General features: G+C 45.6%; 1 protein-coding gene across 1 annotated transcript in view; it reads left to right on the plus strand.

Annotated features, from left to right (window-relative positions):
• LOC142991673 (E3 ubiquitin-protein ligase NEURL1-like) overlaps window positions 1-17873 on the plus strand; it is a 30617-nt gene extending 12744 nt beyond the window's left edge. Inside the window, exons 4-6 of the mRNA XM_076141768.1 lie at window positions 9490-10206; window positions 14202-14372; window positions 15223-17873. Of these exons, the coding sequence (XP_075997883.1) occupies window positions 9490-10206; window positions 14202-14372; window positions 15223-15467 (1133 nt within the window). The 3' untranslated portion in view covers window positions 15468-17873. The remainder of the gene's footprint in view (window positions 1-9489; window positions 10207-14201; window positions 14373-15222) is intronic.
• The last annotated feature ends 2294 nt before the right edge of the window (window positions 17874-20167 follow it).

The following is a 20167-nucleotide window of genomic DNA, read 5'->3' on the forward strand; positions in this document are numbered from 1 at the left end:
TTTTCTCTCGCTTAACGGAATGTTTTGATGCTTTTTCACAGCTTTTGTAAGGCAGTTGGAGTTAGAACGGTGTCGTGTTTGAAAGGTGCACGCTTCCTCTGGGTTCAGCATGTAAAACGCCCAATCTCATCTGAACGCGCTGTCGAGTTGAAAACGTCTGATAGTAGTAAAGGAATCCTTGGGCTTTGACTCACTCATTATATCAACAGATGGAGCGATAGTGTAGAAATACTGAAAAGGTCTGTTCTGCACAAACATGTCGGTTCGCCTGAACATGATTGTGTGCTGTGCTTTCCTTTCTTTGTGTCTATTTTCGTCTGAGTTCACACTGTGCGCCTACACGCACATTCACACTCGCTGGCTACAGATCTCACTTATTGTTCCACTTGTCAACATAGGTATTATGTGGAGTTATACAGGGTTTTGATACGTGAATAAAGCGCTCTGATAGGTGCAGCCTTACGTAAGTGGATAACTGTACGGCTCAGGTTCAGCCTAGTGCTTCCAGTTTAAAAACAACAGAGGTAAAAATGGCTCGGTGACTGTTTTAAAAGCATCGACTGCATTCACTTCATGCCTTTACCAAACCTCTTACTATTGTACCGTTGTGTATCTATGAGCTTCATCCCATCTAACCTGCACCGATCGGTCAGGAGGGGAATTCTGTGTCTTTGTATACTTTCTTAATCTTTGCACAATGGAATCTCCGTGTTTTTGGAAAGGGGGTTTCCACAACCATCCAACACTCTGACAGGCACTTTGGATGAAGTATGCGATCATCTTAACTCTGAGATGCTTTCAGGAAAGTGGGCCCAGATGTATACAGATGATCTATTGTGCATATTTGTGGTATTCTTTGTCCATTTTATTTATTTTTCCTTCTTCTGGATCTGTATCTGTGTTTGTTTTATCCTGCTGAAGCACATAGGTTCACAATCATATTTGTTGATGTACCTCACCTGCCAAAAACATCTATATTCATCCACCAGATTAAGATCAATACCTGAATCTGTCCTGAATTGCACCTGCCGATAGTCACTCATAGGATACAGATGCTTGGATTTGGTTCAATAAAATTGGTGTCATTGTTTTTGAGAAATACGCAAAAATGTCAACGAATTCCTTATCTCACATTGGCTTAGGAAAATATTGTATTTGGAACCCGATGCAGATCTAATCAACTCTTCTTTGACCCACGTCCAACCTATCTGCAAAATTCAATCAGACACTTCGTACTCGGCTGAATATAAACAAAGTAATATGCACTCACACATGCACATGCACGTCTTATCTTCAGGAGTAAGAGTTAGGAGTTAGTTTTGTACATACGCCACATCTTTCAGGACAAACGACTGTTTACCAAAACGTGTAGGTGTGGTAGAGCTTTATACTTAATTAGGGAGCAAAGCAAAACATCATGTCTGTTAATTTTGATTGATGAAGACATGCGATAGGCCCGAAGGCTCCATCCTGAGGGAAACAGATTCAGTACTAATGTGTTCAATTTCTGGTCTGGTGCTTACGGCCAAATCCTCCTAAAGCAATAAACTGGAAATTCAGCATGGTAATAACATTGTACAAAGTCATCTGTCAAAAGTCAGCTTCCAGCCAAAGGCAAACAGCAGAGGGAGAAGGAGAAAGGCAAAGAGAGATGCTAAATGTCTCCATATTGTAAACATTTAGTAATTTCCTTGAGCTGAACTCTTTTGGCAGAATTAGACCAAAATCATGAATCATACTGCAGCACGTTGCTCCCTTTTCCTCTCTTGTTCTGTCTCTCCTTCCTTCTTACATTCCCTCTGATTATGCTGATCACACTAATACATCATCTGAAAATGGATCCCATTTAAACCATTGGACATTTAAAGCTGATTAAAGTCCCTTTAAGATTTGGGTTATGTCCCAAGTTCCCCTATTTGGGAAATCACTGAAGCCTGAAACCAAATGTTCAGGTCAAAGGATCATTTAGGCCCGGTTGAATCCTTTTTTGGGTAAGAATTCTTGTCTGTAACCTTCTCCATGTTTAGGTACCATAGGTCACTTTCCCAATAGCTTCACACTTTCTTCCTGCCATGTTGGACACTGATGCTTCCTAAAGACATTCCATGCATCTCAGCATTCAGCCAATCACAAACCTCCTCCCAAGCCCAGCAGCTGTGTAACAAAGGTGGGTCACAAACTGCTTCAGGTTGGCAAAGACATGACTCATACCAATAAAGCAGACATTCACTGGTTCATAAATAAGTGTTTCTGAAACTGGACAAACAACAGTAATCCCCTCACAGCATGAAGGTTTGGGGTTTACATGATCTACCCTGTGTGTCCGTGTGGGATACTGATCCAGATCCTATGGCTTCGTCCCTCTGTCTCAAGACATGCAGGTGAATTTGAAACCTATGTTGCCCATAGGTGTGAATGTGAGTGTGAATTCCTGTCTGTGTGTGTGTGTTGTGTGCCATGTGATAGCATGACAACCTGTCCAGAGTGCTACATATTTTCCGCCCACCGTGGCAAAGGCTCAACAAAGATGGTGCCAGAGGCGAGGGGGGATTTCTCCCTCTGTGGACAATGCTTAGCTCATGATGTCATTTTAGCCTGTAACCACTACAGAAGAAGAACCATCCTGTAAGTCCATAAATCGTACCAATACTGATGTTTTATACATTTTTGAGGTTATGGTTGAGGTTAGGGGTTAGGTTATAGGATCAATTTACAACAATATCGCCATATTCCTACAGAAATGAAGCCTTCAGGGAATTGGAACTTTTGCAAGCATAAACTATAGGTTCCCCACCCCCACAACCTCGCACAGGATAAGTGTGGGTATACTAGAGGATGGATGGATGAAATTCTGAGGTCATTCCTCTTCTTCTTTAGCCCATTTTCCCTTCTGTCTCTGTAGTGCATAATAGTAGTTGGTGCTTTTATTCACTATGGGCTCATTTGTTGAAACGTATAAGTTATAATAAGCCTCGCTGGAAATTGGGACAGCAGTGCTTAATGTCCAAAAGTGGACTATACAGTGGAGAGTGAAAGTTTGCCTAAGTTCAGTACAGTAAGTTGGCCTGCAGTGGGGCCTGTGGGGGATTCTGGGTGATTTGCTATTGGCCGGATGCGGAGGACTGAAGAGACCTCGGGCGGTAGCCTCAGGTGACCTCAGAGACAAAACAGACAGACAAGCTGAATTCACCGTCTTCAACACACACCATGGACCAATTACGTGGGATCATCGCACAGCAGGAGAGGCTGAGACAAAAAATATATAAACACGACATGAAGATGACCACAGGAGAGGAACACAACACTGATGAGAGCGGTGTTATCTTCACTTAACTTCTTAACATTTAGTTTGAGATAACAACCACCCAGCCCCCTTTCTCAAGTATAATTACTGTTTAAGTTCAGGGCCGGACTGGCAACCGAGGAGGTCCCGGGGCTAAAATCTGCTATGGGGCCCCTGTGGACCTCAAACCCCCCTCACCACTGCTGCCAACATTTATGAGCGCAAACTTTTTACATTATGGATTACCTTGATCATATATTATTTGTATTGTTCATTAAAAATGACACAAATACCAGAACTCCTACAGGATTGTAACCTATAATCAAACTGGAGCAGGTTTCTTGATTACGTGGGCCGTCCCCTCACGTTTCAGTAGATATTGTACTTCAGTTGTAGTCATTGTAAACGTCTCTGCAGTTAATCAGGTGAAGATGAGCCAGCGTTCTGGGGCCCCTGGGGGTCTCACACACTGGGCTTCTTTCCTATTTTCCCTAGTTGGTTATCCTGTTTTGTTTTAAAGTACTTTACTCTGTCCCCCCAAGTTTAACCCTATGAAGGCTAAACCAAAGTTTAGACCTAAATGTAAATCACATTGTTTAAGAATCCACTGACTCTTTGGGCTTCATTGCTAATTAAATAGTTGATAATTTACTGCTAAAATGAGCAAATATCTTGATTTTTCTGTTTGTGTCTCACCCTGTCAGGGAGTCAGACTGGAATGTGGGAAGAAAGTGGGGAGTAAAATAGTGGAGGAGTGTCATTTGACCAAACATCTGCCAGCACACACACACTGGGCTTTACACTTCATGTATTCACAAGAGCTCCGTTTCATGTGATCTCAACACGTGGAATTTATTTGATTTGGTGAAGCAAAAATAAATGCCAGCGGACGGGACGACAGTGCCTCAGCTGGGATTTAATCGGCCCAGATGGAATTGAGCAGATTTGCGGAGAAATCAAAATAGGAATCGTAATGGAGCCTGTCAGGTTTGGATCTGGGAGAGCCGGGGCGTCCGTGGGGGAAGCCGTCAGAGAGGAGGCTAATAACTTTCAGATGACCACGGCCTGGCCCCGGTGCAGCTGTGAACGAGCGCTCCCACACACAGAGGTGCTCCCCGTATCTCTCTGAGCAAACATTGAGATGAATCTATAATTGGAGTAATATGTTTGAGATCAGATTAAGACTCCCAGGGAAGAAGGTATTCCAGTGTCAGAGAGATTATGGATAAAAAAGCAAAGATGTTAGAGCTACATTAGGGTGTAAATCTTTGGTCAATTCTTATTCAGGGACGTCAGTATTCTTTGATTTCAACCATAATTTCATTATTTTGATTAAAGTAATTCAACACATTTTTTCAAATCTTTCAAATGACAAATAGGGCAATGGGAACTTCATTACACACATTTAGTGGAGTACAACAACTATCGGCTGTCAGTTTTGGAGTTTTACTGAGGATTCATTTAGATTCATATCTTCTCCAAAAATAATCCATTACCAAACATCCGTGTTGTTTTGTGAATCTAAAAACCTCAGATATTTAAATCTGAAGAGGCTTTTAACTGTGTGTGGTTTTGCCAGCTGCCATTTGTGACCTTCTATCCATGATCATGATCCAAAAGTCAAACATCTGGCAGGAGACCAGACCAGTGGGTCGCTCTTCATCTCTCACAAACGCTGAAAATGTTGAATCCGCCGCTCGTGGCATCTCAGAGACTCAGACTCCATTCAAACTGTTGGGCTTCTCCCACACATCCACATCTTTGAGCCCGTTAGCTCCTCCCCCTTCACACTCAGACACACTCACACACACACACACACACACACACACACAGACACACACACAGTATATCCAGGCTGCTATCTTGACTGGGATACCACTCCTTAAAAGCTCATCCGCACAGGTTTTCCCTGGAGCCCATTCTTTTTTCTACTTGATAAGCGAAAGCCACCCTGTCTCTCCTTTTTGGGACACACACACACACACACACACACACACACACACACACATACACACCCTCTCCCCTCCCTCACTCTTCCTTTCATGACAGATGACTTCACTCACTCATTCTAGACAGACGCCCTGGATAGGCCCCCATAGGCATGCGCGCTTAGGGCAAATCCCCAAACACACACGCACACACACACAATTGCCGCGGCTGACCTTGTGTAGAGGTCGCAGCTACACTCAAACCCCCAAAAGCCCCCTAATCCTGTTCCATTGGGCCAAGGAATGAAGCGAACTCTCCCCGTCTATTCAGTTCCAGGCCGTTGTGTGACTGAGCGCCGTTCAAGACTAAAAAAAGCTGCGTACATAAAAATACTAAAGTGAATTGAAAAGATAAAAATACATCGACTAATACAGAAGCAAGGCACGCATGTGACACTACAGGGTGAGGTGTTTGTTTTGGTTAAGCCTTTATAACCACGATACTCACAGTGTGATGATGGGAGTGTGTTTGCAGAGGGAAATCGGATGCCATGTTTGCTAACCAGATCCCGGACATCCTCCTCGCGCCTCGCTTCACATCACACACATCTCACACTGCAGCAACTGGTTTGACCAGACGCTCTGTGGCGGTTTCAATGTGTTTGATTAAGCAAACCGCAAAATAAACGACATCTCTTCCTCCACTCTGCACTGTGAACCGTGTACGCTACAGGTTGAGTTTCTGTTGGTGTGTGTGTGTGTGTGTGTGTGTGTGTGTGTGTGTGTGTGTTTGCCTCCACGTCGCCCAGAAATTCTTTCCTAACGATCGTCTAATTTCAGATTTCTCTCTCAGCTCGCTGTGTCGGCCCGGTCTGCCTCCTTTTTTTTTAGAAATTGAAATGCTGCTTTCCTCCAGAGACCGGAGTCGCTGGAGCAGTTCAATAACACAATGACCACTTAATTCTACAAGGGCAATTTCAGCCTCGTACTTAATCAAGTCTGTATTGTTTTCTGCCACGACTGAGAAGAAGAAGTGATTAGTCTCTGCTACTCAGCTTCAAAGACATTAAAATTTCAAAGTAGAATATAATCACCATAATGGTCAGTATAACCTATTGTAAAACAGGCAGTGTGTTGCCAAATGAAGCCATTAAAAAACAGGAAACTCGAAAAAGGTGTGTATCCCTTGGCAACGGAGAGTTTCCTGCAGATGCCGGGCATAATTTGTAATATAATTGCTTCAAACGATCTTCAGATGACAAAAGACGAGCCTGCACCTGTCTGTGTGTGACTGACATTTTAATGAGCGAGCAGGGGAACACAAAGCGCCCTGTGTGAAAGTGTGTGTGTGTGTGTGTGTGTGAGAGAGAGACAAACCAGCTCTAAACCAACAGTTACTCCATCTGGCTCAGTGTCAGCTGTGATAAAAAACTTTTTTATATTGCTTACACCCCAGAAGTGGACAAATAGATTGTTTGCAGGATGAATGATTAATGAGATACACAACTGCCTGGACGTGAACCTGCTGTGTCCTGTGTGTGTGTGTGTGTTTGTGTGTGTATGTTATATGTCCTTGCATGCAAACATGCAGTGAATGTTGATACACACACCCACACACATAAACACTATCTTGTGAGGACACGCGCCATAAAAACACTGTATTGTGTTTCTCAAACTGATATGTGTGTGTGTGTCTTTATATTTTTACTTGTGTAGTTGTACCCTTGACTCTTCAGAGGATCTGAGCAGGAAGGTCATGTGTGTTTGTCTGGGCTCATGCCTGCGTTTGCTTCGTCTCATCTTTCTTACGTCTTTCGAAATATTTCTGCGAGATGTGAACGCATCATTAGAGCATTAATGTCGTTCCCCCCCCTCGGCTTGTTTTGATTGCCGCTCCGTTGTCAGAAAGAGAAATCACTGGAACAGAAATGATCTTTTGTGTCCCATCGTCGTCGTCGGCTAACTTTGCCTTGAAGACGATAAGGCTGCTAATAATAAGAGCCTCATGCTCGGTTGTGGACACTCTTGACTGAGGAAGTAATTAAGGTCAAGCGGTTTATCAGCTGCTGGCCGGAGATGTGCTGTCTTTGTGCGATAAAGAGGCGGGTGATGAGGTGCGCCCTTCCTCCAAACTGTCCCCCCCCCTCCCCTCCTCTGTGGCTCCGTCCCTCTCCTCCCCGCTCCCCATAGGGGAAGCCCAAAGCGGGATGAGGCTGAGAGCCGCACAGTTTAGCCATCACGTCCATCATCCCCTCGTCCTGTCCCCTCCACGCTCTTCTCAAATGTCCAATCGGGCTAATTTTAGCCCGCATGTTAGAGGGCCGTGTTAAATTTGGCAGCCTGTCCCCAAGCGTGCGATGATGCAGGTCTGTTTGTAACGACTGCACGCCTGGATAGAGCAGCATGTGGTTCTTTAAAGGAGGGGGGGCAGCAGAGATCCCATGGGGCTTCAGTTCTAAATTAGCAGAGCTGATAAAGATAGAGTTGTGTTGCACAGCACGGAGACATTTCCTGTTGAATGACAGGACAGGAAGTCAGACACATGAGGTAGAATATGATTAATTAGAGCTCCAATCCTATTAAATCATAAATCCACACGCATAATTCTTTGCTTAGTAGTGAGCATAGGGAGTTCTTCACATGATCATAATGAAAAAATAAAGGTGTGGCTTCCTTGGATGAATGATTTGAACCAATATTACCAATTCAGACCTTGGTGCTGGACGGCATGTTGACTCGTCTCACAGCTTTGTTTTCATATACATCTGTCAAGTCAAATCAAATAGAGTTGATTTGTATAGACGTGTATCACATCCAATCTCTCCGAGGGGCTTTACAGACACACACACACACACATACACAGTAACAGCTCTTGACCCGAGCACCCAGAGGAGACGAGGGAGAAGATGACATGAACGTGCAAAGAGAGAGACTCCCTCTCCTCAGGTGTGACAGAGGAGGTGTGAGCGGGGGAGCAGGCGAGGACGGAACGACAGGGAGGAAGCCGCTGCGTCTGGAATAACACTTGTGCCACCATTACCAGGCACATACGGCTTCACTCAAACTCCAGCAGGAAGATTACACGCTTGTTATCCAGAGAAAGTTCCATGTTCCTATCTGCGGCTTTTGTTTACATGAAGATCAAAGATTGTAGCGTTTAAGCGAGCGCTACTTAGACGCTTTGTGTCGATACAAAAGGTTATCATCACCCGTGAAGAAAGACAACAAAGGTATTTCATTAATAGGAATGAAAGTTAAAGTGTTGCTGTGCTGGAAAAGTGCCAGGGCGAGCGACGGGCCTTTGAGATGTGACAGCTCGTCGATGAGGAGTCGCACTTCTGCTCCCGACCGTCATCACCTAATTGTTTTTTAAAGATTTGCCGCTCGTCACGGTGACTTTTATGCTGTTTTTGTCGTTTGGGAGCCGCTTCTTTTCTCGTAAAATAATAAAAAAGAATTGGGGGGGAAAAAAATTAAACTAGAAACGGTTGAAAATGCATTAAATAAAAACAAAACCGAATAAAAATCACTAAAATGGCCGTCCAGACTCCCTTATCTACTCTAATGACTGCACAGACACACACACAGAGGGGATGGTGTGGCCTGTTCCTTAATGACTGGAGTTCAACTATCCCAAACTTTGAATTTAATGGCTCATAAAAACGTCTCGGTGCCTGTACGAGAAAATCCCGTGAAGAGCGGAGTTGGAACCTAATCCTGGGGGGAGCGTGTGCAGTTCAAGTGCGGCGTGTGGCACAGCTGTAATGACTTTAGACTGTGGCACTGGGCACGGACCTCAAACAGCCCAGCTTTACGGCCCGTTAGCGGCTCCGGCGACAGCCTAACATGAAGCTGTTATGTCTCTTTTGCTGTGATGGAGCTGGAGGCCTGCAGCTACGTCCCCACTTACAGCCCTGATATGTTCTGGAAACATGTAAATGCTGATGTATCTGCTCATATCTATGGGGCTACAGGCTCGTGTGTGTGTGTGTGTGTGTGTGTGTCTGTCTGCGTGTGTTAGACAGAATTATTAAAACAGAGACGCCTGCAGCAGGTGTTTGATAGCGGCGACGCAGATGATGGATGAAGCGCTCACAGACACGGTTGCTTAAAGCTGATCTGCAGCAGACTACATCCAGTATGATTAGTATTGATTGACGTGTGCATATCTGTCGACTTCCTTTTCTCTATTTACTTTCTTATAAGTAAAGGCCGACTTTAAAGTTTAGTCTAAATCTCCCTCTCTGATTGGCTAACGCTCTGCTTGATCTCCCACAGACAGTGAGATGCTCCCTCTGGATTGCCTGCGTCCTCGCTCTTTCGCCGCCGCCCACCGGGCCTCCATTCAGCGAAACGGCGATGACCCCCGCCTCTCCATCAGCCTGTGTGACCTCAGCCTCCAGCAGCAGGAGGAAGATGACGAGGAGGAAGAGGAGCAGCTCCAGCCCCTGAGTTCAACCTCCTTCTCTTGCCATGTGCCCCAAAACGCTCAAAACTCCCAGCAGTGCTCGTTGCTCCCCACGCAGTTAGACAGCGATCTGCATTTCCACTCCGTGCACGGTATCCACGTCACCGCCCTGGATAAGCAGACGGTGGCGCGGCTGGATCACCGTGGCGATGAGAGGACGCTGGTTTTCACCAGTCGGCCATTGCGCAGCTCGGAGAACGTCTTTGTGAAGGTGTTAAAGGCCGGCGCCGCGCGGCACGGGGCTCTTTCCTACGGCGTGACCTCATGCGACCCGGCCACCCTGAGGCCAAGCGACCTGCCCTACAACCCGGAGTCGCTGGTTGACCGCAAGGAATTCTGGGCGGTGTGCAGGGTGGCGGCGCCTCTTCAAAGCGGGGACATCTTGGGTTTTGTGGTGAACGCAGAGGGCGACGTCACGCTGAGCCATAACGGAGTCAACGCGGGGATGCAGCTGTGCGTGGATAACTCCAGGCCGCTCTGGATGTTCTACGGTCTGCACGGCACCATCACACAGCTCAGGATTCTAGGTAGGTTCACACACAAAGCTCTGCCTCATCCACAGCCTCATTATCTCAGCCCTTATTATTATACGTGAAGGCCTTCATTGTAGTAAGGAACAAAGAATGATCACCCATTACTCCCCTGTTATTGTTACCGGGACAGGTTTTCCTCAGCTGTGTTACCTGTAACACACAGCAGCTGTGATGAGACTAACATACGACACTGGAAGAGAAAGTCGAGCATCTAACAGCTCAAGACACTGAGCTTGATCAACAGTGATGCCATTGGGTTGCTAATGTAGCTCTGTGTCTCTGAACGTACCAGTAGAGACCAAGACAACATTAGAAAACAACAGCTGTCCCTCAGATTTCCCCTCAACTATTATTCGTATAGAATTTATGTCACACTGTTAACGTCAAGATATACAGTCACAGTCTAAAGCGTTGCTATGCTGTGGTTGCTAAGCTATGGTTCATCAGTTGTAGGTGGTTGTAAATGTCTGATCCTGGAATGACCCTTCTGCAAAGTTCTCTGCCAAGTCGGGAAATAGTTTCCTGCCTCTCTCTTTTTCTCTTTCTGTGTTACTCTCCCAGTTTTCATCAACTCGTAAGTCTCTCCCGGGGGATTTACATTCTCCTCTCGACAGCGTGCGTGTGAATGTAAACATCCATCCCATAGCTGCTCGATTCCAGCAGGATTTTGTTGTAAACAGCGGTCACAAAGGACCGGGCTGCTGTGATTGAGTTTGGTCAGTAGGGAGACACTTCATACTTCCAAACTGAACAACTGCAAATTGATATAAATAAATAAATATAAATATGAATTTACAGTTCATAGGTCCCTCGAAAAAGTGTCTCGTTATGATTTTGATACAGAAGTGAAAGTGTAAATGTGTCGCCAGATGGCATCTCTGTCTGTTAGTCAGCAGCGTCTCTCTTTAAACAACATACAGATGGAGACATAGTTTGGTTCTATTCCTTCCATGCCACATCGCTATGACGACAATTTAGCTCAGAGCAGGATGTTGTTCCAGATTAAACACGTTTGCGGCCACATTTTTAGTTGTCGATGTCCATCAACAAACAAATGATGCATGAAGCAAACAGTTCTGATACATTTGTTTATTTTGCGGTAATAACAGTTCCAGATATCGATCCAAAAACAAATCTACTTTTATTCATCTGATCTGTGTTGGGTCTTGGGGGAGGTATGGCAGGATGTGTGATTGTTTGTCTGGAGTTCACTGGTGAGTGTTTTTGTAAAGTGGCTTGTGTCTCCTTGTACAAGCATTAGATCCGTTTCTTATTTTTTCCCTGAACACCACACACACACACACACACACACACACACACACACACACACGGTCAATAAGGAGCTAAATGTGTTTGGGATTCTTCTCCATTTTTCACGCAAATTAAATTTAATGTTGAAATATAAAAAGCTGACTTAAACTTTTTTTTTTTGCACTTTTGGGACGCAAATGTCTCAATTTTTCATCGCACGGCGCCGCAGCACCTGAGATGTTATTGTACTGTATTACAATATGACTGTGAAGTAGCACAAACTGCTGTGAGCACCGGTGTGAGCGTTTCTGATGCGTTTACTGTCCCTGAAGATGATCTCATACGTCTTCATTGCTTTGAATTACAATCTGCTCCACCTCCTCTTTACATTACGGCCACAGCGTTGTTAATTAGGTCCCGTCTGTTCTACAATATGTTTCTCTTCAACATACAGAATTTAAGATTGCATATAATAATCTATACAATACATCAATACATGATTTACTCATTTATTTTGATTTGCGTGTGTTTATTTCTTTATTTCAAACAGAAGGAAATGTCCTCCTCTCTTCACCTCTCCTCACCTCCTCTCTCCTCTCCTCCTCCCCTCTCCTCTGCTCCTCTGCTTCCCTCTCTCCTCTCCTCCTCTCCTCCCCTCTCTCCCCCTCCCTCCCCTCCTCACATTTCCTCTCTCCCCTCCTCTCTCTCTCTCTCTCTCCTCCCCCCCTCTGTCACTCCAGGCCTCACTGGTTCTATTTCTATCTTGCGTGGGTTCCCAGCAGCCAGCGTTCTGTATCTGAAGTGTGTGATAGCTCTTTATGTCGCCCTTCATATGCATTATTAAAATGTAATTGCATGGAGGTTGAAGACGCCGGGTGGGTTCCTCGCCCACGCGGCCGATCCTCCCATCGTCTGCACTTCCTGTCTTCCCTTTGCATTTTCTTCCTCACTTCCTCCGCCCCTCTCTCTCTCTCTCTCTCGCTCCCTCTCTCTCTCTCTCTCGATTCTCGGGGTGTGAACGCTGCTTGAGTCATTACCCACTCCAGCTGTGGGAAGTGCATTTGTGACGTTTTCGACCCCCCTCACCCACTCTCTGCAGCCCTGCGCGCCATGAGTTGCCATGGAAACATCTAGCCACCGAGGCAAGTGACAGTTTGTCATGGTTGGGTGTTGCCGAGCTTGTGAAGTGGAACAGATGGGAGTCTGCTGCTCTCAGTCATTTTTCTCAGTGTAGGAACCCAGATTTTCCATTGTTTGTGTGTAGTTCCAGACTCGCTCGCCTGTTCCCTCGTTACAAGCATCCTAGCATTGGATTGTATATATTCGGTGTGTATTTGGTGAGGTGTGTGGGACCTGGCAGAGATCTCCATGTCTGATAAGCGCGTGTTGAAAGCTGCCCTCCCAGTTTAGGCCTCCTGTGCCGCCTGCATAGCTCAGAACCTTCACATTCTGGCTCCCGCTCACAGAGCCGGCGGTACATTTATATAACGAGAGACGTGGAGAGCCACTTCTGATGAAAGGCTACACGGGCAGAGATGAAGCATATCTATTCTATCCTAATAGAGACGAGGGAGACATCTGCGAACAGCCGGGCTGCTACACAGGTCACCTACTAGGATCTACTTCTACTTGTTAGTGAATATCTTAAACTCTCTGCCTGCAATCCTCTTGTTTTCTCATTTGGCTTTGGAAAACTTGTGTGTGTGCTGGCTGGAGATGGTCTTATGGTGAGGACCGCTCCAATTGAGGGAGAGAAATGGAGATTAAATGCAAATGAGCATCAGATGTTGTGTCTGTATCCTGATTCACACCCACGCTTCAATTTCTCTCTCACAAATTTCAACATTGAACACCGAGAATCTAATTTGAACAATTGCAAAAGTACAAACAGCCTGTGAACATGAAGTATCCCATGATCGGGACGTGCAGTGTGTTACATTCACAGGGTGCGGTGTGTGACGTGTGTGTGTGTGGTGTAGACTTTTGAGAGCAGCGGCCTCCCATAAAAGCTCTCAATCTTAATTTTTAACACCGCTGGTTAGATTTATATTCACAAACAAACCCTTGGCTGTGATGAATGGAGGAAGGAAGCGTGTCTGGATGGATACAATCTGTGCATGGAAGGTAGAATGCTGGTGCCGAGCAACCAGCCAGCCAGAAAAGCAATATTTCAGTTTAGGGCAGCGATATTTCAGTCATGGTCAGACGAAGGACAAAGCAAAAACAATGAATCTGCTGCTGACAGACAGACGAGATAAGAATTTGTCTATGGAATCAGAGGCGGCGTTCAGGAGGTGAGGAGTCGATGTTCATGGGGATTTGCATTCTGAAGTGGAGTTATTTTCTAATTTATCCAGAGGGGATCACGGGTAGATGAAAGAGGAGGAGAAAGAGGAGGAGGAGGAAGAAGAGGAGGGGGTCCTTGGCATCGCCGGCGAGCCACCTCAAAGGCTCTTAACTAAGTCGCACACGCCCACACGCAGACACTGTGGACTCACGAGTCATCTGCTCGGCGATGGCACAGACATCGCATGCGTGTGTGCGTGTAAAGTGAGTGGGAGATGTACCGCGACTCGCCGCCTCCTCCGTTTGATAATTATCAGCTCTGACTAACTTGGTGAGCTCGCTTCCTCCATTACGAAACCGCTTTTGGCCGCGTCGCCGCTCAGATTTGTCACACGCAGGGAGAACTTTGTGGATTTCCTGTCTCTAATCCAAAACTTTTTCTGCCTCTCCAGGTTCTTCTTTGCACCCGGGCCAGTCGGTCCCGGGCTCGCCGTCCTGCACGCCCAACACGCCCACGCTGCTGTGCGGCGGCAGCTCAGAGCCAAACCTCCACCTGCCCTTCAACATCAACCTGAACTCCAGCCTCGGCTCCAACTACCACACAGCTTTCTCTTCCTCCACAGGTTTGTTCTCCCTCTGCTTTGGCTTCAGTCGTTGCTTTTTCTCAGCACCCACTTGTTTTGTCGTCTCTGTCATCATCTGAAGGCCTCGACTCTCTCTCATGATTTTGTTACAGAGCTTCTCACACTGAGGCCCAGAACACATCCAGTCAGTTGCATGACGGCGCTTTTCCCTCCTGCAGCTCTGATCTCAAATCACATGGATACATTTTTGGCTGAGGGAGGTTTGATGTTGCTAGGCAACATGTATTCAGCTGTCAGTCACTTGTATGGCAAAGAGCTGGAAACAGAAACAATGTGTCCCACTTCTACCAAGCTTAGTCTTTTTCTCTCTCCCCTTCTGTCAGATCAAAGAGCTTCGGGTGCTTGGTTGTAGTGTTTCATGCATTCTCAGGTCGAGGAGGGACGGCAGCTAGCCACTCTACAACACTGATGAAGCCATAAACAGTCATATCTGGGTCCCCCACTCAAACAGTCACTTCCATCCCTCCCCAGCAGATGTTCCAAATACTAAATAAATACTTATAGACTCCACTTCAGCTGGAGTGCTGGTGGATGCTGTTGGAACTGAGCCCCCTGGCCTCAATTAGATCCTCCATGTTCGGGGATTTACAGGCGGACCGACAGTGATGGGCAATAAGAGTAAGAGTAAGAGCGGGGCTACGCTTAAATTGGCACAAATCTTCAAGAGATACTCCTTGTAGATGTGATTTAGTGCGTCTGCCAGTGAAGAGAGCTCACCTGAGGAGAGATTCTGCTGCTTTGAGTGGTTGATAAACACCGCCTGGGCTCCAAAACTGCAGGACACGCTAGTTGGATGATGTAGGGAGTAATGTGTGTCTCATCTCCTCAGGTACGACTCCGGGCTCTCCGTTCTCCAGCCACCCCGAGTCGCCCACCTTCCCGTCCTGCTCGGGCACGTGGAGCGACGAGTGCACCATCTGCTACGAGAACGTGGTGGACACCGTCCTGTACGCCTGCGGACACATGTGTCTCTGCTACACCTGCGGCCTGAAGCTCAAGAAGATGGCCAACGCCTGCTGCCCCATCTGCAGGAGGACAATCAAAGACATCATCAAGACCTACAGGAGCACGTAGGCCGCAAACGACGTGTAACTCATGGCTATAAGAGACGATTAATGGACGCTCGTTTGTGTGCAATCAGGCTCAGGTACAATACAGCAGGACATTCAACTTTGCCATTAACTTTTTATTTGTGTTATATTTGGACGCATAGGCTGGCAGCGTCTCCTTCCTGCCACATCTCAGCGAGGAACCGGCGATGGGACGCATCAAAGACCATGACAAGTATAGAATTGTCAAGGAAAACAAAACGATGTCTTAAATGCAGAGTTTTTGACAACGCACCTTGACCCGGGCTGTCTGGGGAATCTGCCGAGGAGAAAGCGTGACGTGACGTGACGAGGCATCTGTCTCACTCAGCAGCAGAATTATAACCCTTCGTTCTGCCGCTGATAACATCTACGCTCCATCGTTGAAGGAGACGTGAAACAGTCCAGGACCGGCAGGAGAAAGCCAGAGAGAAATGTGCGGGGCTCAGCAGCTGCTGCTCCTCCGCTGCTGGCCAGAGGGTTTCAGGTGGGACAGTGTTGTTTTAAGATAAGGATCAGTGTTTTGCTGAGGCTGAGTGGACTGCTCAATGCTCCTCCTGGTTCCCGGAGCCACTGAGGGATTAATAAACAATGAAAGGCAGAAGTCAGTACCACTTTGTAATAAATCATCCTTTATAAAGACGTCATGCGTTCTAACTAATGGCTGTATGAATGTTGATGCTGTACGCAGCAGTAAGGAGACGTTTTGGGCGCCAGGTTGTCAAAACAAACCTCTTTTTTGGGGTTTTCCAGTTTCTATTCATTCATTTTTGGTATTCGAATTATACGGGATCTCGTAACCGTGCCGACACCCAACTGGGTATTCGGCTCCTTCAACCAAACTTGATAGGCAAAGTTTGACTCAGTTATCAAGGATCGACAGTGATAGAAATCAGAGGAAACAAGTCTTCAATCAAAAGCAGAATGCACTAAAGGAAATACTGCAAAATCAGGGAGAATGAGGGAGGAAAAAAAACAGGGGTTAGCAAAAGTTTACACATAAATTATGTGTTGCCATGACAGCAGCTCCAACAAGCACTTCAAAGAAACTCGTTACTCCACATACCGAGAAAAGGCCCCTGATGTATTCAACCAGGAAGTGTCTGCTGTAGGACGCTACATGAACTGAAATGAGCTCCGTGCTTGAAACCAACCGTGCGTCAAGAGCCGTGAAGAAGACGGAAACATGAGCAAGTGCTGTCTCTTCTTCTTCTTCAAGGCTCCTCACAGGTCCTCAGAAAGCATCAGCGAGAACCTACTTACAGTTCCTGGTCTGGTTAAGGTTTTTGAAGGAACTTTTCACAACCTGGCATCCAAACAGAGGCTCTGATTAAAGGCTTGCTGCTGATTGACAAAGCGTTCATGACAGAAGAAGTCATTAATTGTAACTAATATATGTATTTTCCTTTTTTTATTATTATGCTGCGGTTTGCTTCTGTGAACGTCAGGCACACACAGAGTCGGGCCGCGTGAAGGGTGAGACAGGGAAACATGTTAACATTCTTACCAAAAAAGGATGTAAATCAGCGGCGAGCGGGGGAGGAGGAGGAGGAGCGGGGAGGATGTGCTACGTTTTGAGACGAGACAGTGAAGGAAGGAGCTCGCCGGCCGTGCGTCTGCACAGCGTTCAGGCCGCACAACATACATCAAAACCACGTGTGAAGGGCGATGAAACCGGGAGGGGGGAGGGGGGTTGCATGTGTCGCCATGTCCGGCTCCCCGACCCCAAATATGGCTGCCGAGCGAGACTGGTCGGACGCCGGAATTGGACTTCATCAAAAGACAGCGAACGTCGTATTTTCACACCGGCTCTCGCTGAGAAAGCACAAAAGGAGGAAGAATAAAGCGCCTCCCTGTTTTCAGAAACTCATAATCTGGTTTTGTTCAGGCGGTGTAACCTCCCGACGGGTTACGCACGCCTCTCCAATGTGTTGATTAAATTAGAGGGTCTACTTTTGTACGGGATGAAGTGGTTTCTCCTGCCTGCGCCGCAAAAAATCAATTCACGTGCGTGCAGTCCTGGACCGGGATGTGTTTTGTTATTGTGGGACTTAAATTTGCATATCAGTTGCTGAGTGCTGCTTTCTATGTGTTTAAAAAAAAAGAAAGGGAAAAAAAAAGAAAAAGCAAACCCCTCCAGCGTTCTCACCTGCCTGATCTAATGCATTATGTATCACTTTGAACTGTAAAGAGAATCCAGCTATTTTCAGGTGTTTTTCTCTCACGGAAAAACATTAAGTGCTGATTTTCCCTCTTTCCTTCCCGCGGTGGTTGAAGCTCGCGTCCTCTCGTAACTTTCACAGGGAACTCGGCGGTCACAGTGACGTGTAAAACTTCCTCGTGTGCCTTTTGGTCTCATACTTTTGGTCAGTCAGGCGTCGCACTGTGGAAACCGGTGGCAAAAATAGGAGTAACGAGTTCATATTGTTGTGATTAAGCAGACATTTCCTTATGTGTCCTTAAGGGGAAACATATTTGTGGTGTTTGTTAAGGGACGTGTCTGTACTATGCTGGGTTTTCAGGAGGGGGAGGGGCGAGAGGAGACGGCCCATTTTCACTCAGTGGGCACAGTGGTTTGGCAGCAATTGGAGAGTAGAAACGGATCAATGTGTTTATGCAGATTACAGCATTGCAGAGGTTTCTAGATCCACTAAATGAAATCTATAGAATATGTCCCTTTGAGTAGAAACATTCACTGTAAAAGATAAATGAGCGTATTCAGAGCTGGAGTGCTGCACGGTCTCTTCATTAGTCCACAGGAATCTATACATTCAGCCACTCTGGGGAATTCAATCAGGTCTCTCTGGCGCCCCCTACTGTGGATCAATCCAATGAGCACTAGGAAGTACAATCAATCACCACAAGGGGAGCCTCAGAGTCAGTGTCAATCCCACCTGCATCCAACATCAAACTGATCGGTTTGGTGGGACTTTGGCCATAAAGTTGTGTCTAAAAATGGATTCACTTTTCAGGAATGTCCTTCTAGATCCTCCTCAGTTTCAGGTTCTGTGGTGGGCCGGTCTTTGGTGGGGGGGACCAGCTGAGGTGAAGTTCCAGACAGTAGCTTTAAATTCCTACAAAACTTTGATCCCAGCCTGATAAAGCGTTGCTGCTCAGCATGCAGCCCAGGAGATGCTGCTGCATGCAGACGATCTTGTCAGAAGGTGCAGCTGCTCAGGCGACTCTCAGGTCTGAATGCTGATCCCACTCTAATCTCAGCTCTGAATACGCTCACAACGTCTGAACTTCGCCTCCTCCCCTCCCTCTTTGTTCTTCATCGTACTGGAATCGTGTTTTTTTCTTCACAGAGGCTCCACCTTTACATTTTTATTTCACCCCTGACCAAATATGACCGAGAAATAAAACTTTGTGGAACGTTTTGGTGATAATAACTGTACATTATGAGGTTAATTTATTTTGTCAAAAGCTACTATATTGAAATATTGTTAGTTTTATATGTAAGCCAATTGTGTCAAGAAGTAAATATATTGTTACTTTGTTGTTGCATAGGTAAAGATTATAGAAACCTTTCTCTCATGTAAGGCACTGTGGTTGTTTTAGCAGATTTTCACTATAAAATATATTAATAAGGGAATAAAATTAGTTCAGTCAATATTGCATAACAAATGAGTTTCTCATTGATTTCGCCTGCATTTTCACTTTTTAAATTTCATGTGGCCACACACACACAATGATGCATTTTAGACATGAATAGTTGCACAAAATTTGTGGTTTTAGTTTATTAAAAACATTTGAGGCCATTTTAGCATTTATTGATTATACACAGAGTAGTTTAGTTAAGATTCATTTTGGAAAATAACTGCCAAACATTCCTTAAACTTCTCACATTTGCAGTCTTAGATTAGCAATTAGGTTTAAATAAATTAGTTATTTAAGTACAAAGTCACTTAATCTTGAAAAAAGTCTGAGTTTATATTCATGTGTTCAGATTCTAGGATAATTAAGGAATTGAAGGGATGTTGTGTGTATTTAACTACAGAATCATTGTTCCGTTCCACCTCAAGCTAAAATTTTGCTTTGACATTCCAGTCGATTCAAATGAAAGCCTGACATCTGCATTTCTGGCAGTTTAGCGATTCCCTCTCCAGATTCCTTGATTGGATTTTAAATCACATCCGTTTCATGTACTGTGAGGGGAAACTCTATATTCAAGGTAAGAATACAGATTGTTCCAGGTTCCATTACCTTTCAAAAGGTGAACATCTGCATATGCAACACATTATGGGTCATAAAAAGGCCATTAAACTGTTATTCTATTTCACAATGGTTACGTTTTATACACAGTATAAAACATCCATCCATGTTATTCCATTTCCCAAAAGTCCTTGCATGATGCAGATGTTTAAAAGATTGAAGATCCTCCTCAGGAAGATAACGGCTGAGGAACAATACAGCAGCCTTCTCTCTCAGATGTCTACCATCACTCTCCAAAGTAGTATTCTTGTGAAACATCCCACCATATACTATATGAATAACAAAGGCAAGGGCTTTTAGTAAACAGCTATAACTCAGGGGGAAACTGTTTAGAGTCGAGGTATGTAGACCTGGCCTGAGCGAGCATCATCTGTTATTTACTACCCTGCAGGCCTGGCTCCTAATGCACCACTGTTTTATGCTGTACTCCAATCGGCACAAATACAGCCTGTGACGTCCGGACATGAAACA

This window comes from Genypterus blacodes, unplaced genomic scaffold (genome assembly GCF_046128005.1).
Source record: "Genypterus blacodes isolate CSIRO-AG114 ecotype Tasmania unplaced genomic scaffold, CSIRO-AGI_Gbla_v1 ptg000020l_1, whole genome shotgun sequence".
Taxonomy (NCBI): domain Eukaryota; kingdom Metazoa; phylum Chordata; class Actinopteri; order Ophidiiformes; family Ophidiidae; genus Genypterus; species Genypterus blacodes.